The sequence below is a fragment of the Clarias gariepinus genome, chromosome 27 (genome assembly GCF_024256425.1).
Source record: "Clarias gariepinus isolate MV-2021 ecotype Netherlands chromosome 27, CGAR_prim_01v2, whole genome shotgun sequence".
Taxonomy (NCBI): domain Eukaryota; kingdom Metazoa; phylum Chordata; class Actinopteri; order Siluriformes; family Clariidae; genus Clarias; species Clarias gariepinus.
Genome location: NC_071126.1, coordinates 16,490,214 through 16,516,019, shown reverse-complemented (window position 1 = coordinate 16,516,019; position 25,806 = coordinate 16,490,214). Strand labels below are relative to the sequence as shown.

The following is a 25,806-nucleotide window of genomic DNA, read 5'->3' as shown; positions in this document are numbered from 1 at the left end:
CGCAGAAGTTCATAAGACAAAATTACGATTGTTTGAACAAACTGTATTTCCTCTGCGGCATTTTTAATAAAGCCCTTCCTTTTTTTATTTAAGTTTTTTTAATATATCAGTGTATGGAAAATTTTTGATATAAAATTAGAGATACTTAATAAGGGCATTCGAATCAAACTGGGACTTTTGATTGTCTGGAAGTCCCTTTATGTCTCTATATAATCCCCTGCTACACTAATGCACTAGTGCTAGGATACTACAGTATCAACGTAGCATGTTTTCTCAGTACACCGGAGCCATGATCGGACTGCCTGCTGCTTTAATGGCTCAAACATGTGGATATGGCTTGAAGCGAGGTCAGGACTGTACACAGGATGTGGCAATAACTCTGACCAGAGTTCGTGTAATGTGTAAGTGGTGTTGGTGAATGATTGTATATTGTATACAGTTCACACAAGTTGATAAAAAGTTAACCAGTGATTTTTGAGAATCAAGCATTTCACTTGCTGAAGTTTCACGAGAACAACTACAGTGGTGTCCGAGCCGCTTCAACTGGGGTTCGTCATTCATAATGTTCGGAATTATTTAAAACTTTTACGCCATTTAAATGTTTTACCGCTACTTACACAATACTGTGCTTAAAGTCCCCCGTAAATGTCAATCGGTTTTACTACATTCTTTCACAAGAAATTTCATCCCAAGTCCCGGTTTAAATCGAACGCCCCTCATATTATAAATACTGGACTCGTTTGTTTCAATAAAGTGTGTACCCTGTTTATCTGCTTGCTTCTTTTTAATGTAATTTTACAATTCTAACATGTGGGATGTAAAATTATTAGGCCTAGAACTAAACATTTTTACCAAAAGATCGTGAGTTCGATTTCCGGGTGATGCTGTAACCTCTCGCAGCCGGAGGTCTAGAGAGAGCTGATTGGCCGAGCTCTCTCAGATGGGAGGGATGAGAGGTAATTAGTGCTCCCATATTAATCACGGCTCTACAGCCAATCAGGGGCGTCTGTGAGCTCATGCAAGCAGAAGGAGCGGATAGCGCTGTCCTCCGAGTGTGTTACACCACCCCCAAACTGCTTGCGTGTGCAAGTAGTTCGAAAAAATGCGGTCGGCTGGTGTCACGTGGTTCGGAGAAAACATGTGATAGTCTTCGACCTTCCCGACTAAGTGGTAGTAGTAGCTTAATGTGGAGCCCCCTAGTGACGGGAAGGAAATTAGACATGGCTAGATCATTTATACATGGAGCAAGAGAATTTGTTGCTCAATAATTGTATTGGTTGCGTTACTAATTTAAATAAATAATTTCACCTACAGTCATAAGACGTTATATGACGTGTTCACAGTGTGCGTAAAATCTGGATAGAAAAAAACTCACCAGCATCACGTGCCTGAATACACGCTGTTTATTTTTATCCTGGCACTATGTATATGTCTGCAGGAGTGGAGTCAGTGTGTGTACTGAAAGAGTGGCGGATGTGCCTAATTACACGTGCTCTTAATGGTTCTGATTATGAAACAGAGCAATGTTGGGGAAATGCATAGAGATGGCACAAAGAGGCTAGTCAGGTTGCTAAATGGAGCCTATCCATCCATCCATCAATCCATCTCTCTCTCTCTGTCTCTCTGTATGTGTTGCTTGGTGATGAGTGAGAGACAAGACCAGACAACGCCAGGAGTTCGACTTGAGAATTATTGATCTAACACGTTTTTCGTTCCTAGCCACATTTCTAACGCGACATCCCAGCACCATAAAAAAAAAAAAAAAAAACAGAGTTACAGATGTCTGGAAGCAATAAATATTAATTATAAATCAGGGGACACCAAACAAACCTCTGTCCTAATTATCGTGCTCGCTCGTCCGAGTGAAATGGGACGGCGGCTAAAGAGAATAATTCATGTCTCGTAAAGGCACTGTGAGTGCGGAGCAGCGTCTGGATATAACAAATGGGATTGTTTCCCGTGCACGCCCTTTAAAGCAAGCGCCCACGAGCCGGGAGTATACAATCGATAAAAGCAATCTTTTAAACTGGCCGATGTCTAAATCCAAATGCATGCTGGGTCGTTGCAACCAGGCTAAAGACCCGGCTCTAGGAGAAATGTCGGTGCAACATGTAAATATACACTTCTCCACAAGTGAAAAAAAGGGACTTCAGTCCTTTTATGTGCGCTGCATGCTGGGAGAGGCGTCGTCTGGCTACGGCACGAGGGAGTCACTTCAAAAGCAGCTCAGTATACCGAGTAAAACTGTATCTATAGAATCTCGTTATCCAGGGTTAAAAATAGACAAAGAGACAGAGAGAGACAGAGAGAGAGACACACAGACAAAAGATCTGCAAAATCATCGAACTCAGCCTCCGAACTCATACTTACAGCTGTCTTCCTCTTCTGAAATGAGTTTCACCACATAACAGGCGTAGATGAACCCAGCCAACTGAAAATACACACACACACATAAAACCATCAGTTAGAACAACACCTGCTTTCCAGAGAAAGAAACTGAATCTCATTAACACTTCTGCAATTTCAGCCTTACCGGTGACCTCATAATGACTTTTTAAGCGTCTCACCGCCTGCACAAGCACATCATATCTGACCGCATACATACTGTAGTATGCAAATAATGTTAAAAGTAAAGCATTGTATATACATTATAAATTGTATAGCACTTATACTGTAGCGCTAAGATGAACAAAAAAGGTCATTTAGCAGTAGTGAGAGTAGTAGTGTTGCTGTTGTCCGCTCCGCAGACACAACCTGGCACAGGTTATTACGCCGGATGCCCTTCCTGACCCAACCCTCCCATTTTATCCGGGCTTATGCAAGGCATGCAGGAGACCTATCATCACTGAGACAGTACAGATTAAAAATATTATGGCTCGGTCGTCCTGAAGCAAAGACCCTGCCTTAGTGCAAACTTTTTGAAAGCAATGTGGAGGACCTGGATTTGAGTCCAAGCCAATGCGTTGCAGGGCACCCTGACTGCCGCTCCCAAGCCCGGTTATAACTTGGAGGGTATCCGGAGGAAGACCTGAGCCAAAATAATGTGCTGATTCACAAGAGCAGCAACAACATGCAGTGATGCCAAGAAAACTCAAAAAAAAAAAAAAGTGAACTTTGAGCACAAAATGATCGCTCGGGGTGAAGGCTTACGAAATTGGAAAATATTTTGACTCACTATGACAATAAAAAGGTATACGATTCAGAATTAGAGTTACTTAAAGAGGGACAGGGTGCCAATCCATCGCAGTGCACACACTCACACACTCATTCACACACTACGGGAGTTTCCTGGTTCCTTTGTGTTTCGTGGTCAGGTGTACTGTATGTTGCATGTGTGTGTGTGTGTGTGTGTGTGTGCACAAGTGAGTTATGTAATCGCCTTGGGATCTATCAGTTTTAAAGGCTTATACAGTACTATAACGGCTGATGCATTTTCCCTCTGGGGTGCTTTTTTCTGATTGAAACCATTTATGATGTTAGTGCTCATTAATTAGTAATTATAGCCTTTTAAAAGATGTAGAACAGATCCAAATAAAAACACAGATATTATTGATGATGATTTCAAAAAAGGGAATATTTTAAACACCATGCATAAATTTACACAGACTCATGGGTTAGGAATTTTTTTCTTCTTTTTTAAGGATTTTCAGGAATTCCAAATGTCTTGTGTAAACACTTGAAAGATTTATACATAAATGATTAAAAAATTAGGTCCACTGCTGTTAAACCAAGTGCAGAAAAAAAAAAAAAAAACAGAAATGAAGCATATTTGAAAATATTTTCCTCCAGGAAATGTCTGTTAATTAATTTGCATAAATGCTAAACCATATAGTGTTACACTCTGATTATATTGATGGTAAAAATAATAAAAACAACATATTATTAAAAAAAAAAATTAAGATATATTAAAGAAATATTTTTTTTTCTTAAATTCCAAAGTGCTATTCAGAATATCTCATCAAATTTTTTTTAAATGAAACTAAGACTATACTTTATATAATTATATAATTATATATATATATATATATATATATATATATATATATATATATATATATATATATATATACTATTAAATGTAGCCTATAATTTATCCAAAAATATTTCAGAATTTAATGAAAGAATAAAATAACCATTCATTCATTCTTTAAAAGAAACAAACAAACAAAACAAACAACTTCAAAGAAAAAACAAATTCCAAGCGCATTTTTGTGTTACGCATGTGACGTGTCTGTTACATAAAACCCTGAAACAGGAATGAACGAAAAGCGTAACCTGGTAGAAACGTCACACTGGATGCAGGCCACGTGCTGTGACTAAGTGGTTTTGTTACAGAGCTGACACTTAATTTACCCCATGCTAAGGTTAATATTCACGCAGACCTGTTTAAAAAAAAAGAGCATATAAACCATCAAAGAAGTGTTTGTGCATGGTTAGGTATTTAGGGATCAGAGGAGAAGGGGGTGTTGAAAAGCAGCGCTGGATAAAGAGATCAGACGTGATGGAGGAGAGAGAGAGTATTTTCTTACTGAGAGGAAAAAAAAAAGGTGGCAGTTCAGCCAGAGCTTTCCATAAATCAGAATAACTGCTGGTTCTGGAGGAACGACAACATGGAGGTGGAGATAATGCACAGAAGAGAGATAACGCAGAGACAACACTTCACTGCTGCAAAGCGCACTTGGTTAAGGGAAATATCAGCCAGCAGCTGGGAGGTCATGTAGACATTGAGGTGTGAAATGTGATGTAGTGTGTCTGTAGCAGGGGGATTTATGACAAATGGGATTTACCAGTAGGAGCAAAATATACCTACTGGTGTCACTAGTAGTTCAGCGGTTACGGTTCTGAGAGCTTCTTGCTAATGTATACTGTATTATAGCGATTTTCATAAATATTTTATGATGGGTACAGCTTTTTCTGTCTAATGACATACTATTTATTTATAATTGTATTTATTTATTTATTTATTTGGTGTCTCAGTGGTGAGTTTCTCACCTGCCATCTGGAAGGCCCAGGTTTCAGTCCCCAACCAACACCCAAACCCAAAATGGGTGGTTGGGTTAGAAAGAGCATCCGGCTCGAAACCTGTGCCAAGTTATTGTACGGATCAGATGGTCCGCCTTGGCGACCCCTCGATTGGTGCAGCCGAAAAACCAACAACAACATTCGATATAGAAAATAAAATACTATGCTCTCTAATCCTATGATCTCTACACCATTTTTCAGAGTAATTCCCCTACTTTCACTTTAAAGCTCATATCTTGGTAAGCATAAATGCTTAAAACATGCATATATCCTTTTTTTCCCTATGAAATGTAAATTTTTTGGCCTTCCGTTTTCTTTTCATAATTGCGTAAAAGGCATCGTCTGGAAACTGGCAGTAGCAGAACCATGATTGAAGTTTGAAACAATGTAGTTCAAAGGCTGGTTGTCTTTAGGAAAGCATGAGGAAAGACACCGCTAACCAAGCCCAAATTATGCAGGAACTGCAACAGAAATAAAAAATACAACTGAATTAACAAACTCTATGCGAACGTGTGATAGAATGATGATACATGCTTATAATATTGACCTACAAGATACACTATTTGGCCAAACCTGCTATTTATTGAATTCAGGTGTTTCAATCAATCAGGCCCCTTTTTCCTTAACGAAGTGCAATCTAAATGCTTCAGCATACCAAGACATCTTGGACAATGCTATGCTTCCAACTTTGTGGCAACAGTTTAGGGATTGCCCTTTTCTATTCCCACATGTGCACAAAGCAAGGTGCGGTTTGATGAGTTCGGTGTGGAAGAACTTGACTGGACCGAGCACAGAGCCCTGACCTTAACCGAATCGAAGACTTTTGGGATGAACTGAAATAGAGATTGCGAGCCAGAATTCTCATCCAAGATCAGTGCCTCCTGACCTTAAAAATGCTCCACAGAATGAATTGCGGACAAATTTTCCACAGAAACACTCCAAACTCTTGTGGTCAGCCTCCCAAGAACCAACTTCATATTAAGGTATATGTACTGTATTTGGATACAATGTCATTGCGAATACTTTTGTCCATATGGTGTACTGTATTTGCACATTATAGTTAACCAGTACAAAGTATAAAAACAAGTGACACACACACATGCACAGTGCGTTCCGGTGTAAAATGTGCGTGCTTTGTGCTAATGGATATATTATGTAAAAGCCATGCGTGAATCCAGACAATCTGAAGAATATTTGAGCCCATAAAATGAGGTTGACTGGAATAAATGTTAAGAACCATTGTAATAAAGTATGACTTTGAAGCATCTGTACGGGCACAGTGTGCTTCGGCGAGACAACTATTGCTAATAGTAAACAGAGCATACGGGGTAAACACATGTAACGTATTGACGCTGCTAGTCTGAAGGTTCTGCGCAATTTACATATTTACTTTCATCCGGGGAAACAGGACTGCGTCTCCCACCCTCCAACCCTTATCGCCTGAGCGCTTCAATTAACTACACATATGGCTGACACTTTGGGACTCCATTTCCAGCACGGCTGTTAGATAAATGCGGAGCGGCAGGAAATCGGAGCGAGCGCAGATTTAAGATTCCTGCAATACCTCAAGGTCTCGGCCTCATTTACACAAAATAATGTGCTGGCTCCTCTCTCTCTCTCTCTCTGCTACTCTGCCTGGCGGCATAGCTACAACAGAAATACACAAAAAGACACACATTGTGTAGCACACACACACACACACACACCAGTTAGATGTGGATCTCTCATTGTTTCATATGGATATGAACCCAACTTGTTGACTGGAAATGTACCAGAACAGGTCATCATAATGATACCACACACACACACACACACACAAACGCAGAGCGCAATTCCATATAGATGTTCCCCCATGCCGAGCTATTCCCTAATGGAAAACTAAAATTAGATTTCATGCGTGTGAATAATGCATGCAGAGGAGATGCTAAATAATGGAGGTTAAATCCAGGAGCAGTGATTGATCTCAATGCAAGTATCTTAAGCTTGCATCACGGGCTTAAGCTTGTCCATTCTTCACTGTCCAGATTACTGGCTTAAATCTTTAATATGTTTATCTTTTAAATGCCAGCCTACTCTGGAAAACGAGGCAGTGTGTTAAAGCAGAGAATCCCAGAAAGCTCCACGAGTGCAGGAGAAACTGTTAAAACTCTACGAGTGTGTGAAGGGTTAGAGTGCAGGGTCAGTCGTGCGGGAACAGTGGACATGCACAACAATGCTTTATCTTCTTACTGTATATCTGTATTTCCTTACTGTCATTCTTCACCCTGGAAGGGTTCTGCTTTCCAACACCAAGCAACCTAACGTAACCTCTTACATCATGAAGTTATTTAATAAATTACAGGTTACAATCAAGATGGACAAAGTATAAACTCACAAGTTCGCCCTAGACACTCACCCAGAAACCCAACTGAGAAAAGTAAAAACTTCTGATCGCTTTATCTATAGCTGTATACCTGTTTCTATAGCTGTAATTGATACAATATTGCCGAAAGTATTGGATCGCCTGCTTTCACATGAGTATGAACTGGAGTAACATCCAATTCTTAATTCATGGAGTTTAATATGATGTTGACCCCGCCCCCTTTGCAGCTATAACAGCTTCAACTCTTTTGAGAAGGCTTTCCACAAGTGTGTTTATGGAAATCTTTGACCATTCGTCTAGAAGCGCATTTGGGAGGTCAGACGCAGATGTTCGACGAGAAGGTCAGGTTTACAGTCTTCACTCGAATTCATCCCAAAAGTGCATTCTAGTCAAGTTCTTCCACCCCAAACTCACTCCTCCATGTCTTTATGGACCTTGCTTTGTGCACTGGTGGGCAGTCATGTTGGAACCGGATCCCAAAAAGGATTAGGAGTTGGGAGCATGAAAATGTCTTGGTATGCTGAAGGATTAAGAGTTCCTTTCACTGGAACTAAGGGGTCGCACCCAACTTCTGAAGAACAACCCCACATCATAATCCCTCCTTCACCAAACTTTACTTTGGCACAATGCAGTCAGACATGTACCGTTCTCCTGGCAACTGCTAAATCAGGAATCGTCCTTTTGTTTGCTAGACGGAGAAGCGTGATTCGTCACTCCGGAGAACACGTCTCCACCGCTCTAGAGTATATTGGCGGCATGCTTTACACCACTGCATTTGATGCTTTGGATTGCCCTTGGTGATGTTGAGTGAGGCTTGAACGCTGCTGCTCATCCCATGACCATCTCTACACACTGTTCTTGAGCTAATCTGAAGGCCACGTGAAGTCTGGAGATCTGTAGCTATTGAATCTGCGGAAATTTGTCGACCTCCGTGCACTATGTGCCTCAGAATCCGCTGACCCGCTCTATGATTATTTTACGAGGCCTACCACTCCGAGGCAGGTGGCGTTCTATCATGGTACCATGCTGGAATTCACTGAGCTTCTGAATGCCTAGGTGCTTGATTTTATACACCTGTAACCATGGAAGTAACTGATTCAATGATTTAGATGGGTAGGTGAATACTTTTGGCAATATAGTGTATACTGTATATAGTTTGTGCTTTAATGCAGCAGTCAGACTGAGCACACATAAAGTTTATTTAGTGATGAAATGTATTTGCTTCAATGGGAGAATGGGAAAGGATGCAAGAAAGGGGAAAAGTTAATGGCTTCACACCAAGTTTGCTTCACACCATCTTCACCAAGGTGAATGTTAATGAATAATTGTAACAGTTTAAAGTTCAGGAATAGGAAGCACTAGAGTATTACTCTATACATTTAAATCCTGTTGATGGGAGTGGCATAATGTACATATTTAGGTCATTTCCTTTCACAGATTGAGCACTTGGCAGACAGAATTAGCAAAAGCACTCGAATTTCCAGGTGGTGGTTTTAATTTCATAAAGCCAGTTTGGTTGATGAAACTTAACGACATCTGTCCGACAAGTCATTTGTGTCTTATCTTTATATCACAGCCGGTGTTGTCTGGCTTGCATCTTCTTTCCCGCTCGACACGCTTAACTGCAGTAATAGAATTAAAGGCACATTAGAGGTAACGGTGCCATTTATACTCTAAAAATGGCTTTGCTGCAGTCACAAATCATTTTTTCACAAGATCATTTTCTTGAGCTAATTAAATGTACATTGGATTGTATACAACTGTAACATGTCTGATAATAATTATTATAATCTGATGGACAACACATACATTTGCATGTTGCATTTACTCACTTATGGCAAGGACTGCAGAATGATGAGTAAATAACTAGTTTAAATAATGTTGAAGTGATGTAATAGTAATTGTAATGTCTAGAGTGTATAATATTTATTTTTTTTAAATAAAATTTTTGAAAGGATTTTCCTTTTAGTATTCTGGGGTCAGAATCTAAGTTGGCGTGATTATCAAACACTGCCTGGCCACAAAGTATGTTATTTGAGCCCTTTACTGAATACGGTGTGAAACAACATGAATACCATGCAAACTCCAGGTTATTTATTTATTTATTTATTTATTTTTACTATTAAATGCATGTGCCCACTGTCTTTCTGTTGCACCCAGATGGCGATGGCACAGGTGCTTGGGCCCGATCATCGCTGCTTTGCGACTATTTGGTTAGTTAACTAACTAGTTCTAGTTAGATGATGTAAATGTAAAACATATAAGGCTGTAGAGCAAGTATTAAGTTATGTATTTTGGGTATTATATGTATATTATGTCTTATATAATATTTAACAAATAATAAGTAACAAACCAAGTAAAACAAGTATTATTATTTTATTAAATAATAATAATAATAATAATTATAATAATAACTTTTTTACATTTAATAATTTTTTTAAATTGGTTGTTTTTAGTCATTTTACACAGCTTAGCAATTTCACTAAGGAGAAATTGGGAGAATCAGGAAAAAATTCCTATTTTTTATTTAACAATACTGCTTTAAATATCATTTACCGACTTATTCGGTACGCTGAAATTGTAATATATTGTCACACTTAAAATGATGTATAATGATGATAAATACAGAAAATCCCTGCAGATGTTTTCCCATATGGGCTGTACCTTATCAATCGATTCATTTTTGCTTCAATGTCTTTTTAGAAAGCTAAAGCAAAAGGACAAGCAAATGTCTTTCCCAAGGCCCTGAGCACAAATGGCTCACAGGTGGTGTCCGACCACTTAAGGATTGGCTGTGTCCCATATCACTAATGGGAATGCCTCCTACCGGTATTTCAGACTGATACAGACGGTACAGTCTGTACTTTGTCGAAAAAAAAAACAACAAAAAAAAAAAAAAAACAGCTTTCTCAAATAAGTTTGTTGAGCTTTTAAGTACTTGGAATAGAAAGCCATTATCTATTATTTATTTAGTTACCTCACTTCCATTTATTGAAACACATTTAGGAATTATTATAGCTTATACTTTTTTCTTTTTTTTTCGCTCCCACTGATCAGTCGTGTGTGTGTGTGTGTGTGTGTGTGTGTGTGTGTGTGTGACTCTGAGTGCACACCCATGCCAAGTCTTCTTCTATGTCCTTGACTCTTTAGTTAGATCAGTCTAGGCTTCTTGGTGCTACTTACTGCTCCGCTATGCTGATTCACATGCCACCTGCTGTAAAGTCCACACACTTCACATGCTCCTGAGAGCTGCCGATTTTTTTCTCATTATTACTTTTTTTTCCTCTCTTTTTAAACATGTACTCTGTTGTACAATCATTCCGCCCCAGAAAAAGACCAGGACAAAAAATAATAAATAAACAAATGAATGTAAAGCCAATATTGCCATGATGAATGTATAGTATGCAAACATCTGAGTGCGACTGTATGTTAGGTTTGGGACGACTCTTAACCTGCATTTACACTGCAAGGAACAAAGCGATATACGTAAATCAGCATTTATTTTTTTTTACTGTTAATCCTGAGGATCTCGGCTCACCCAGTGAGAGATATTTTCCCCTCTTTATGACCCCATACGCTCATAAAGAATAGTGTAAAGAATTGTGTCCTATCAACTCTAAACACTATATAATTGCATCACTACCTGCTTTAAATGTACCAACTATATGCAAAAAAAAAATTATTTATTTTTTCCGACTAATAGCTGACTGGTATTGCTTTGGGAGTCTTTCAGCGCCTTATGTAAGTATTCACATCGCTTGAATGTATTTACAATAGTACAACCTGGAGCTACAACAGAGAAAAGACTTTAAGCAAAATACCACATAAGGTGGAAAATCAATATTCTACAAAAGTACTTACAAATAGAACCATAAAAGTTGTTATTGTGTAACTAATCACTGCCTCGTTTTAGAACAACCAGCTACTGTTACAGGTTACATAAACAGCTGTACAGAGTCAACCTGTGCTCAATTAAAATGTCACATGACCACTATATTAAAATACATCTGTCCCTAAAAAGCCCTAGACTTTGATAGAGAACCCACCTAAACTAACTGCATTGTAGGACTATATATATATATAATACACTTACCTAAAGAATTATTAGGAACACCTGTTCAATTTCTCATTAATGCAATTATCTAATCAACCAATCACATGGCAGTTGCTTCAATGCATTTAGGGGTGTGGTCCTGGTCAAGACAATCTCCTGAACTCCAAACTGAATGTCAGAATGGGAAAGAAAAGTGATTTCAGCAATTTTGAGCGTGGCATGGTTGTTGGTGCCAGACGGGCCGGTCTGAGTATTTCACAATCTGCTCAGTTACTGGGATTTACACGCACAACCATTTCTAGGGTTTACAAAGAATGGTGTAAAAAGGGAAAAACATCCAGTATGCGGCAGTCCTGTGGGCGAAAAATGCCTTGTTAATGCTAGAGGTCAGAGGAGAATGGGCCGACTGATTCAAGCTGATAGAAGAGCAACTTTGACTGAAATAACCACAACCGAGGTATGCAGCAAAGCATTTGTGAAGCCACAACACGCACAACCTTGAGGCGGATGGGCTACAACAGCAGAAGACCCCACCGGGTACCACTCATCTCCACTACAAACAGGAAAAAGAGGCTACAATTTGCATGAGCTCATCAAAATTGGACCGTTAAAGACTGGAAAAATGTTGCCTGGTCTGATGAGTCTCGATTTCTGTTGAGACATTCAAATGGTAGAGTCAGAATTTGGCGTAAACAGGATGAGAACATGGATCCATCATGCCTTGTTACCACTGTGCAGGCTGGTGGTGGTGGTGTAATGGTGTTGGGAATGTTTTTTTAGTGCCAATTGGGCATTGTTTAAATGCCACGGGCTACCTGAGCATTGTTTCTGACCATGTCCATCCCTTTATGACCACCATGTCCATCCTCTGATGGCTACTTCCAGCAGGATAATGCACCATGTCACAATGCTTGAATCATTTCAAATTGGTTTCTTGAACATGACAATGAGTTCACTGTACTAAGTGTACACTGTACTAACCCCACAGTCACCAGATCTCAACCCAATAGAGCATCTTTGGGATGTGGTGGAACGGAAGCTTCGTGCCCTGGATGTGCATCCCACAAATCTCCATCAACTGCAAGATGCTATTCTATCAATATGGGCCAACATTTATAAAGAATGCTTTCAACACCTTGTTAAATCAATGCCACATAGATTTAGGGCAGTTCTGAAGGCAAAAGGGGGCGAACACCATATTAGTATGGTGTTCCTAATAATCCTTTAGGTGGGTGCATATATATATATATATATATATATATATATATATATATATATATATATATAAGACCAAGGAGCTATCGAACTGACACTGGTACAAAGTTATACATATCAGGTTTGGTTATTTAAATATCTCAAATATTAAACACCCTACAGTGCATTATTACTGTATATTAAAATTTTATTGTCACATACACATTAAGATATGCAACAATAAATTAAAGTAATATAAGAATTATCAGCATCATTATCGTCTATACTGCAGGGGGCCTGGAGCCAGTCCCAGGAGACTTAGGGCATGAGGCTATACAAGGGTACACCCTGGGCAGGGTGCCAATCCACCACAGGGCACACACATACACACACTCATTCAGAGATCCTGGGAAATTTGGGAAAAGCAGCTAGAGTAATCTGCATATCTTTGGACTGTGGGAGGAAACTAGAGTACCCCGAAGAAACCCACCAAGCACATGGAGAACATTAAAATTTCATGCACACAGACCCCGAGGCAGGAATCGAACCCAGCCACTGGAGGTGCAAAGCAAAAGTGCTAACCACTGAGCCACCATGTGGCCTTAATATAAGATTCAAAACAATTGTAAAATAATTTTTTTTAAAAATTTCAATAATTACAAAATAAAATAGAATTTATGAGCATTGGTGGTAGGTTTCTCGCCTCCCATGTGAAAGGCCCGAGATTACTGGATGCAATGCCGGTCCCAAGCCCAGATAAAATGGGAGAGCTGCGTCAGGAAGGGCATAGGGTATAAAAACCTGTAACAAATTGTTCTTCAGATCTGATGATCTGCTGTGGAAACTCATCGAGGGGAGCAGCCGAATGACTACCAACAACAAAATAAAATTTCATTAAAATAGGAGGTTGTAAATCAAGGTAAAACAATGTATGTTGTGTGTGTATGACAGCAGCAGTGTAATTGAAGCATGTTTCATACAGTACATATCGTACATGTATCATTATATGTATTACTCTGACTACAGGCGGCAATTTAACAGTGAATGGTTAAGAAAGGCACTAACACTAGAAGCTCTGTGCGAGAGTCACCTACTTTTAACGCGGTTCACCGGTCATTTTGACCGCCTATTGTTTTGAATGGGAAGCTGTTGCTGACACACAATGATCGCTTGATGGCGCTTGATGGTGAAGAAAACCTACTACAGAGTTGCATTATAGCCCAAAGGGAAAAGCAACAGAGAGGCCAAGTATAACTTTGAAGAAGCTGAAGAGACCTAGTGCCTTTCAGTGTAAAACCATAGCCCTGATATTCCATGGATACTGTAGACCTTTGGGTATAGTTAACCAGGTGAAATTCTGCTTGTAGTTCATGTACTGCAGTTTGTGCCAACTCAGCAGTCTTGCAAAAAATATTTAATCTGATGAACCACAAGCGAACTCTTTGGCAGAAAACAAACACCACAGTGAAGCATGTTGTTGGTAGCATGTTGTTGAATTGCTTTGCTTTATGGTTGAAGGTCATTGGTGACTCGCCAAAGTTTCTCGAAAATGTATTACAATGTATAAAAGTATTTTCCTATATATGAAGGATAACATAATTTAAATCCAATGTCATTTTTTATTACCTTAAAATAGAATTGTTTTTTTTAACACTTTGGGAAACACTGGAGTATCTGGAGGATCTGACAATAGTTACGGCTAGACACTCCACAGACAATTTGAATGTTCCGGTTCAGTGACACCCGCAGTGACATTATTGCTAAAGACCTCGAGTATAGTGGCTGAAAAGCTCTTTTCTGATGTAATTGAAATTAACCTCTGTGCATCTCGACCCCACGAGCGAAACACAATATTCACCAGCGGAGCTCCCTGAACTAAGAATTAGAGAAAGTGCATTAAAGCAAGCAAGGCCACTCATAGCTCAGAGCAAAATCCATTCTGTCAGGTCTCTAAGTAAACTTTTATAACAGGCCACTTTTGACTCCTTTTTTTTATTTAGTAAAAGAGATTAAAAAAAAAACTGTATGAAGAAAATGTTGTATATCTAGTGGTGATGAAATCTTAAAATTTTTAGATTGCGTTATATTAACGACGTAGTTTTAAATAACGTAGCCCTGGTTAAGAAATAGCACTAGGTTTAAAGGATCTAATGGAATTCTAAAGTTTCTCATAGAACACTTTTGAAACTCATTGTACAGTTTTGGACTGAATTTGTTTTTTAATAACAAAAATGTGAAACCTAAGTGCTATGTAAAGGAATAGATTAGCAGATAATCAAATTTACACATTTTATCCCTCACATCTAATTTTGTTGATTTGCCAGGGCATGTTTGTTGTCTCGCAATTCTTTCCTTAAATTTGCATCCAAGATTATAGAAGTTATGAGTCACCCAAAATCCTTCCCACAAAAAAACATGACCAGATTTTACATACTTTAACACAGAACCTAATATCCTACTAATAATCAGAAAAAAGCAGAATAAAACTGCATCCTGTGAACACGTCAATCGGACCAGACCGACCTGAACTGAATACTTAGGAATGAGAGGGGTGTTGTAAAACTTCAATAGATTGAGATATCTTGTCAAATAAAATCAAAATAACTATTGATTATAACAAATTGAATCAAAATAATTATATTCTTTCTGTACATGTGGATATTTAATATAATGAATATTGCTTCCTTTATAAATGGTAAAATCCATGAGAACAACTTTACCCCACCGAGCTTTAATTTAGACTTTAATCATGAAGGAGCACTGATTGGCTCTTATTTCACGCTCAGAAAACCATCTAACCAATCAGACATGAGACTAAATTATTTGAGCCAATCTTAGCGCAGAAAGCGGGGTCTGTAAGACTAAAATGGCAAGGCAAACCAAACCTCAAAGCTGACATTAAAAACCACTTGTTATATTTCTGACAAATTAAATGCTTCACGGCAAGTCACAGTTCCACCTTGTGCAGGTCAAAAAATGTAGAAAACTAACACTACAGTGAAGCATGGTGTTGGTAGCTTGTTGTTGAATTGCTTTGCTTTATGGTTGAACGTCATTGGTGCCAGTGTGTCCACTAAATCTAAACGCACATATTAATTACAGTATGTAAACAGAGCTACAGCATGTGTGATAAGCTTTACAATTCTTTTTAAAATCATTTTTAATTAACCCATTTAACAATTTTAAATCTTATTTCAAAAAGAGACATTTCTCTATCAGATCCTGTCCAGGTTTATGATTGTGGGAAGTGAAGTTCGGGGGTAGGATGATTCAACATGGCATCCATAATGCTGCATCATTCTTCATTGTAAAGACTTAAGCTTTAACGTTAAGCTGTTAACCAACATGAAATTTTAATTGTCAAATTGTTGCGATGACAACGTTACAAATGTTGAAACAACAATGATATTAGGTTTTTTGTAACAGAATGATGGAACAATATTGACGATGAAATAATGTTAAACGAATGCCCCTAACAGAAATGGTGCAACAAAAAAAAAAATAGGTGCAAAAACTTAAAATCCTGTCAATGTGGTGGGAGCACAAAGTTTTCTACCTACAAAACATGTTGTTGATGTAGCATAGCTAACAATAAGCGCCACAAAAAATACCAAACAAAAAAAAAACCCACTTGATATATGAGATCTGTTTTTTGAAAGCAGATGCGATGCCATTTGGATCCTGTGCAAACACCACATTACAGTATCTGAAATCTAAGATGTACCTCACAGCAATGAATTTGAAAGAAAATGAAACAGAGGTACTGAGATATTACAACATTAAGAGATACCTTACACAAGACACATGATACACTGTGTGTGGGAAGCTGTAGGGTACCTTTCCAATCTCCGATCAGAATTCTAAACCCTGTTAGAAACTTACAGGACCATGTGTATAGTCAGATGTTGTGCAAATGTACATTAAATTAAATTGTTGTCGCAACGTTTTGTTTGGGTTGTTCGTTCAACAGTATTTCAATGGCACTTTACTAAAGCCATTCTAATTTTGAAAAAATCCCAACAGTTTTCCTAACAGTAAATGGTATCTGGTTCGCAATGAGAAGCACATTTTCCCATAGGAAATAATGTAAATGCATATAATCCGTTTCAACCACACAAAAATATTACCAATATTACCAACTTTCAACACTATAATCATATTTCTGCATAAAGAAACGATCCAAACGTGTAAAAAAAAGTAAACTGTAAAACTTATAGACAATAAACCTCACTTAACCTTAATTTATAATTCCTCTTGGCACCAGCTGCTTTAAAAAACAAAACAGTTTTCTTCTTGCTACCGTCTTTGATAACTTTCTTGAGACCTGTGGTTCTATGTCATTGCTAAATCTTGCACGAAATGCAAAAAAATAAAAATAAAACTATGTAAAGTCGCCTTGCTTGGCTTTCCACTGACACAAGCAAGTTTTGACTGGCTACTGGAGGAACGCGCAACCTGCTCCGTCGCTCGTATGCTAAAAGTGCTTCATAGGCCGAGGCAAATATCTTCTGAAATTACAAGACAAAATCAAAAATTTGCAAGCCAGAGCATTCATATGGCAAGGTCCCACTGAATATTTCAACAGTCTAATAAAATCCCACATGTTCGGGCTTCCTACTGAGCAGCTACATACTGTACTGTAAGTCTCATATTATCTAAAACAAATGTCAGACATAAAGCATCTTGGCTGTTTTGAACTGTAGGCTATAGAATTGCCATCTTATTGATCAGAATGTGCACAAGCAACTGCATAAATTAGATTCTTAAAATATCTGAAATAGTAAAAGTACAAACAGACTGAGCCTCTTGTGAAGGAAAATGTCAAGTGCCATCAGCAGTGAAAGGATGGCAGATGATGTTTTTTTGTAAACAGGTTCCTTTTCTATAAATGTGAAGCTCTAATAGCTAATGATTCTTTAAAGTACTTTTTTGGTGCCAGTGTGGACGTTTAGTATCAGTAAAGCGTATTGTAAGAAATCCTTCTCACTTTTGTGCCTTGGTGTGGTGAGCTGTGTGAGAATTGATGAAGTCTATAATAAAACCGTGAAGGCTATGGAGGGGAAAATGTCCAGGGACACGTCTACAAGAGGCCTACTAAACATTGGACTTCGGCTTTTCCAGAAATGAGAAAATTTTGGTGCAACTACTGCACTGTTCCCAAGCGACGTTCCTCAGTGTATAAACTTTGTAACATGCCACCTTGAGCAGGAGTAGAAATGCCTTTCAAATGCAGAACTTTATCAATATCTGTTCTAATGCCAGCAATGATCTTTAGCATGGTCTAAACCCCTACTTGTGTTTCGAAAAGGCCGCAATTCATAAATCAATGCTCTGCTGCGAGAGCACTTTGGCTGACAAACGACAGAATTCCCACAGTGCACAAAAGCGGGTAAAGGACCATGCTTTCATCGCCACTACTTTGATTTCCAAACACCACATCAAGCCCAATTTTCCACTTTCACATTTGAGCGGACATTTAGCCGTCGGGGGAAAATAGGCTTCTCTGTGACACGGCCGTAACGACGCTCGCACACAAAGAAGGAGCCTTTGTTGGCTCTCCTTGTCCACACACCAATCTCCCCAGCTCAGAGCTCCTTTATCTAACACACTCTTTCAATTGCAGAGTCGAACTAAGATAAATCCAACGACCACCCTATACTTTACACAGCGCAAGCGGAACGAGAAGAATAAGAGAACACTTCATAGATCATAGATCTTGATTGGATCTGGCCTCTGCAGTACTAAAAGAAAGGAGGCTCATGGGGGACACACTGAGTCCAGATCAATACACTCCTTCCTTGGCATTTTGGCGATACAGGAACCAACAATGGACTTAACACTCAACAGCGACAGCAGCTGCCATTTACGACTTAGAATATGAGTTTATTCTCAAAGCCCCAGCGGCTGGGTTTTGTTATATTTGTCTTTTTGCAAATAGGACAAGTATACAGTCTATAAAACTGTTCTATACCAGGCGACTTCTTTACTGGGATTTCATTAAAGACCACACCTCCTTTACTGGGATTTCATTAAAGACCACACCTTCTTTACTTGGATTTAATTAAAGACCACACCTCCTTTACTGGGATTTCATCAGAGCCCACACCTCCTTTACTGGGATTTCATCAGAGCCCACACCTCCTTTACTGGGATTTCATTAAAGACCACACCTTCTTTACTTGGATTTAATTAGAGACCACACCTCCTTTACTGGGATTTCATTAAAGACCACACCTCCTTTACTGGGATTTCATTAAAGACCACACCTCCTTTACTGGGATTTCATTAAAGACCACACCTTCTTTACTGGGATTTCATTAAAGACCACACCTCCTTTACTGGGATTTCATTAAAGACCACACCTCCTTTACTGGGATTTCATTAAAGACCACACCTCCTTTACTGGGATTTCATTAAAGACCACACCTCCTTTACTGGGATTTCATTAAAGACCACACCTCCTTTACTGGGATTTCATTAAAGACCACACCTCCTTTACTGGGATTTCATTAAAGACCACACCTTCTTTACTGGGATATCATTGAAAGCCACACACCCTTTACTGGGATTTCATTACAGACCACATCTCCTTTACTCAGATTTACTTAAAGACCACACCTCCTTTACTGGGAATTCATCAGAGACCACACCTCCTTTACTGGGATTTCATTAGAGACCACATCTCCCTTACTGGGATATTTTTAGAGGCCACACCTCCTTTACTATGATTTTATTAGAGGCCACACCTCCTTAACTCAGATTGAATTAAAGACCACACCTCCTTTACTGGAATATTGTTAGAGGCCACACCTCCTTTACTAGGATTTCAATATAGACCACACCTCCTTTACTGGGATTTCATTACAAACCACTGCTTTAGTGGGATTTTTTTTTTAGAGGTCACGCCTCCCTCACCGAGACTGACAAACACAAATTAATTCACTCGCCATCCCCTCCTGCTGTATGAGAGTGTGTTCAGTGAATCAAAAGCCCATGCACACACATCCACATTAACACTCACTCCTCACCCCCTCGACCAAATACATCATCTAGAAATTCTTACTACTGTATGGCCAGTGTTGAGTGATCCTGCTGTCTCCTTCATAGGCACTTACAAGTTTGAGTTTATTTCAGCAACGGTGTTCTTGGCTAATCTTTATTGGCTTGTGTGGCGAGGCTTTTCCTTCACTTGATAATAATTCATTATGCGGCCCTTAGCGCTCGCCTCAGGATTGATCGTCCACTGGAAAAGCTGAGTCATCCAGCTAAGAGCGTAATTGCTCTTTGTTTGCTGTAACGCATTCAGGCATGACATTGATCTGCCCCAAAAATACAGGTCAAATCACTGCTTGGCAGAAAACACTTCTTTCTGATTGGCCGGGACTGGGACGCCTGTAACATACAGTAGACCAGTACCATATCAGTGCTGCAGAGATATGGAAATGTAGCAGTTAAGATATTAACATTAATAAGTGAGATGAGGTGACACAATGGGTAACCTTGTCCGTCAAAGCTGGTGTACTGATTACTGCTTAGTATTCCCACATCGTTCCAAACATTTCCAGGATAGACTTCAGACTTTGCGTGCTTGGAAATATTTTAAAACTTGAACACAGAAGTATCACTCATGCAACATTAGCTAAAACGAAAGATAAGAAGTGACAAATACAGGAATCCCAGCTGTCACGTAGTCAGCGTGACGCCACTATGCAGACTACTTCCGAGTCTCTAATAATCCTCCACCTAGAAGAGATATAAGGCAGGTGTCTCCATTTGATACACATCTTGTTATGGCACACTGCTCTTATGACGCTTGCCAGATCTGCTGGCTTCCCAATATGTCTTCTCTCATTATTTCCCAAAAAAAAAAAAAAAAGGAAAAAAAAAATGATCAGAAAGGCGGATGAGGTTACAGCTGAGGTTGGGGGGGGGTCAAAAATTGGTTGGATCAGATCTTGGGTGATAATTGCTTCCATGACCTCCTGCAGACCTCGGCACAGTAACGACCATTTCAGGAGACGTCAGGGAGATTTTATCCCCGGGGCAGGACACAACCCACAACCTGGTTAGCAAAAAAAAAAAGTGCCAGTTTGAAAGCCACAGGAACACACAAGCAGATTTGAAGATGGAATCTGTGGGAGATGAAGAGGATGACATAAGACGAGGAGAGTAGAGGGTAAAAGAGACGCTGGCTGCTCATAAGCAAGGTGTGTTTGCTCTGTGTGTCAATGTACATATCCTTTACCTAACGCGTTTCCGAGCCAGGGCTAGCAGTGAGCAAACCAATATTATCTCACAGGCGTTTTTTTACACATGTAGTATCTGCTCATTGTTGCAAATCAGAGATCAGGATTAATATCCGGTTTCATAACAACACAAAAAACACACAAAGGACAAGCGAAGCATCTCGTCCAAGATGCAATAAAAGACAGGTGTTTGGTCTCAGTGTGGCAGCAGGATGCTTTAAAAAAAATTTGATCAATCTAAATCATTATTTAAAACCTACCTGTACTCATTCACTGCAGGTTGTTTGGTTTGGTACATTATGTGATGAAGGAAAGAATGAAAAAATACTGCACATCTATCTCCGGCTCATGCGTTCCTCTTTCCTTCATCTGATGGAGTGTTGATGGGAGGCGTCTTCTTCTTCTTCTTCATACTGTAGCAATGAGAAACAAACCGTGTGACTGCAAAGAGTTCAAGGTTTAATACGTGACTCACGTGACCCATGTCGTCCTTTAAGATGCTACGCAATGTTCGCCTTCTTCACCAGGATGGAGGTAGAGAAGATACAACTTCTTCAGGGGTTTGAGGCACAGAGGCCACACCCTTTTCACTGGGGTTAAGGACCTGACTCGATGTCATCTTCACCAGCATGAAGACACAGAAACCATACCTTCTTCACTGGACTAAGAAACAGAGGGTAGGACATTTGGGGAAAAGAGGCTAAGATGTCTTCCTCGAAGATGCTACACCTTGTTTAATGGATTGCCCAGATCTTTTTTAAAAAGATAGAGACAGTCACAAAAGGATTGAGGAGCAGAGGTTACACTTTCTTTAAAGCACATTAGGTACAGCTTTAACCTTAACCACCCTGGGATTGAGGCCAAACCTTCATTGGTTTGAAGCACATGCCGTCCTCACACTTATTAATGAATAGAAGCCACGCCTTCTTGTCTGAATTTAGGCACAAAGGCCACTTTATTAGGATTAAGGGACAGGATGCATTCCGATCGGCTTGAAGTTCCCCGCGAAGTATACTGAACAGGGTATTCAGCAATGTTAGGTGCGATTCCAAACCACATTTAGAAAAACTGCACAGAGGGAGTGACGTCTGCATTGGTGACATTGCACGGGGTTGCGAATTGTGAAATTTTGTCAAAGAAAAGTTCCCTTAACCGACATTCCCTGCACAGGAAGCAGGGAGTAGGGAGCAAACTCTGAAGTACCCTGTGGATCGGAACACAACCTTAGAGTCCATGTCATCTTCACTAGCATTATGGCACAGAAACCACAAGCCCTTCATGGGACATGAACCAGAGGGTAAGACTTTTTTGATTGGTAAAAAGGCCAAGAAGTCTTCCTTGAGGATGCTACACCTTATTTGCTTTAGAGTCCATGTCATCTTCGCTAATATTAGAGCACAGAAGCTATGCTTTCTTTCCTGGATCGTAGTACTTTTATTTGACTGGATTTAGTTGCTTCACACACTCCATTTACTGGGATACGACAGGTAGATGGTGAGGAGGAATGGCCTTTGTGCTGCAAACCCCTAAACAGCGGCATATTTCATTAAACAGCTTTAATGTATTTTTTGCTAATCCAAGCTAATCACCCAGTAACACACTTTCGTACAGTATGTTCGTATGCTGTGCAGGGCGTTAGAGTGGGTTTGAGACAAGACAGGCTGTCTGTGTGTGTGTTTGTGTGTGTGTATGCGTGTGGGTATGGAAAGAAGCGCGGTCTGCCATGCTACAGTATTTACTCATCCATGCATAAAATGAAAGATGAAAGGGTTGCAGTCTCTCTCCCTCACTTGTATAGAGACTCTGCATCTCTTTTAACTGCCTTTGTCTTTCAAACCCCCCCCCCCCCCCTCACTATTCACTCTCCTCTCCATATGTATATCCATCTCACTCATCCATGCTCCCTCCCTTTAGCCCCACTGTATTATGCACTGGCTTTTTTTCCTTAGCCCTGCTCAGAGCTGCCTCAGCAGTCCGGCAGCTCTGATTACTCCAGCGGCTCGGATGATTAAAGCCGAGGGAAGAATAAGCTGCTCTCGTCTGGTGGCGCTCGAGAAATAGAGATTGCTGCTCTCCCTGATCCCCTCCCTATGCCGATGATATCAATCACGCTTTACCCCTCATCCTCAATCGCTGCTCACGAGAGACCAGGGAGGTCGAGTAACACATGCAGGATATAAACTGGTCCAGAGTCAGTGTGTGTATACAATAACTCTTGTGCTGGACTGACATACGCCGAGCGTGACTCATTTTCTTACTTGTTCCAGGGCAATTAGTGTAGGATTGTAATTGGTTCCGACCGAAGCTCTACATGCTCAGCTGCGGGGAGCAACTTGTAATGAGGCAAGTGGACTCTCTTCCCCCTGGTGCATGCCATGTCAAAACCGATCCCTTCCTCTTTCTTGTGTTTGGCACGTTTCTAGCTACTGACTGACAGCTTTAGAAATGTTATCTCACACACCACTGGCACTTATTTATTTATTTATTTATTTATTTTTCAGTTTACATGAGGCACGGGAGACAAGATAGTTTGTGTCAGGCTGCTGTTCAAAAATATATGGGCTGATAAATGCTAGTTGGTAGAGTTCAGAATAAGAGAATATGTCAAATATCAATTTAACAGTAAATGTTTTTATCTAACAATTATTGCCCGTAGAAATGATGTTTTTGGAGTTTAAAGCTGATAATCAGAATCATAATTATTATTATAGAGGCGCAGGTGGCTTTTAGCACCTACGATAAAATCAAAGTGATGATCATGAAACTCGTAGCACCTTCACGATGGGGGTAAGATATATATATATATATATATATATATATACTGTATATCGATGGTTCTCCCTAGAGAACGATCGTTTTTTTTTTTTTTTTTTTACCAAACAAGTTTCACTTATTAATTTTTTGGAAGCAGAACAAGTTGTTGGTCTAATTAAAAACTTGTAAACTGACTTTCATACATATTCGTCTATTTGCTGAAAATGAAACAAAGAGCAAAATAGATTCTTTTGGCTTATTTCCTATTTTGTGTAATCTGGCTTTACAATGCAGATAATTAAACAGATAAAAAAACTAAACAAAAAAAAAAAAAGCTGGGGAGAATGTAGTGCTAGGGAAAAAAGATTGTTTTTCATTTATTGGTCAGAAAAATAGTGAGAGAATAAATTTTAGCCAAGTACCCAAAGAAATAATAATAACAATAGAAAAAAAAAATCTGAACACAAAAAAGCCAGCACTTACCTGTACTGTAGATAGCCATATAAATAGCTGGTTTAAAGGTCCCATATTGAACTAGTTCTTTAACAAATGTATACAGGTGTCAGCGCTCCCCCAAAGTGTGTGTTAATATCCCCGGCTAAAAAAACCCCTCTCAGATAATGAATGTTTTATACCTCAAACTTTCTTTTTACACTCCTCCACCAAACATTCCGTTTCAGTGTCTATGTAAATGAGCTACTACTGAGCCACGCCCCTCCAGAGAACAGCAGAGCTGAGCAACAACCTGGGAGAGAGCGTGGGGGGCGGGGCTCTTCTTATACCAGGATATTCAGGATACCAGAATAGGGGGGAATCTAATCGGCTTATCTAAACCCCAACCCAATAAAAAATATAAAAAGAAAGCACAAAAAGCAGGGTTTATTTTTCTCAAGGGTTTTTTCTCAAATCTTTTTTGTTTTTGTACTCACACACTGGAGACCCATCTGAATCTCTAAACAAAAAGTGCATTTTGCATAATAAACTTTAATTTTGCATGCTGGTAGCAACAGTTCTTTTTTTTCCTTTTTGCACCAAGAGTACCCTGAGTCAAGTTGGCACTCTATCCAGCGGGTCCACTCTATAGGTTCTAGGCCCCTTACAACCCTCACAAGATTTATAGTATGAAAAATTAATGAATGCAATATTATGCTTCATCTGGAGTATTCTAAAGAATTGTGATTTGATAACACTTTTTCTTAGCCTTGTAGGGTACCAAACCTTTGACTGGTAACACCTAACTGTTTTTTATTTTATTTATTTGTTCTTTTTTTTTCACATACTGCCAAGGGTTAAGATGCAGGAGCAGCTTTACCGAAGCTGATAGCAAAGCAGACAAATCCCAAGGGCATAGACAGAATCCAATCGTAAACAGATAAGCATTCAGGTGATCAAACATGTTACAAAAGTCAAAAAAAAGCTTAATAAAAAAAGTAAAAACAGAACAGCATTCCCTTAATACTTAAGACTTGGAAACATCACTAATGATTCACTAGCAGAGACTTGAGGTGAGTATTTGCAGTGAACCAGTGAAGTTAGAGGAAATGGGTCATGTGACACGTCTCATCCTGAGTCTGGAGTTCCCATTTACTGACGGACTGAGTCGATGAGACAATCACCAAGATAATGCTAGCATGCTATGGAGCTACTTGGTTGTCGAATAATCATATGAATTTCAACTGCGACTTTGCTATATATACTGATTAGCCACACCATTATGGCACAATATTGTGTACAATACGATCTGCCTCATCCAGGCACGACTCCACAGGACCTCTGGGGGTGTGCGGTGGTGCTTGGCACCAGGATGTTACCTACAGATCCTTAGGGGAGTTGGTAGGGCGGGTCGGTGGTCTTGGGTTCTTCATCATCTGGGCCCCATGCGCAGTGGAATGCGGTGCACTGGGTGTTCTGGAGCCTTTCTATCATAGCCGGCGTTGCATTTTTTGGTGATTTGGATTACACTGGCTTTCGGCATGATGAGACAGGTCTGGCATTCGGTCTCTATGGGCATGGGTGATCCTTGGGTGCCCACGATCCTGTCACCAGTTTACTGGTATATAATGGATCAATGAATTAATGTTAATGGGTTAAAGTTATTCCTAGTGTTTCATAGGACCATGAGTTGGCCATATGCTAATGCTAATGCTTCTGAAATCGAGCTTCTTACTAAGGAA

The 25,806-nt window shown here is 39.6% G+C and overlaps 1 protein-coding gene across 1 annotated transcript in view; it reads right to left on the bottom strand.

The window, feature by feature from the left end:
- The window catches only part of nkain2 (sodium/potassium transporting ATPase interacting 2), a 218,298-nt gene that overhangs the window by 15,682 nt on the left and 176,810 nt on the right, over positions 1 to 25,806 (bottom strand). The window contains exon 5 of the mRNA XM_053488409.1: positions 2,371 to 2,431. Coding sequence (XP_053344384.1) covers positions 2,371 to 2,431 — 61 coding nt within the window. The remainder of the gene's footprint in view (positions 1 to 2,370; positions 2,432 to 25,806) is intronic.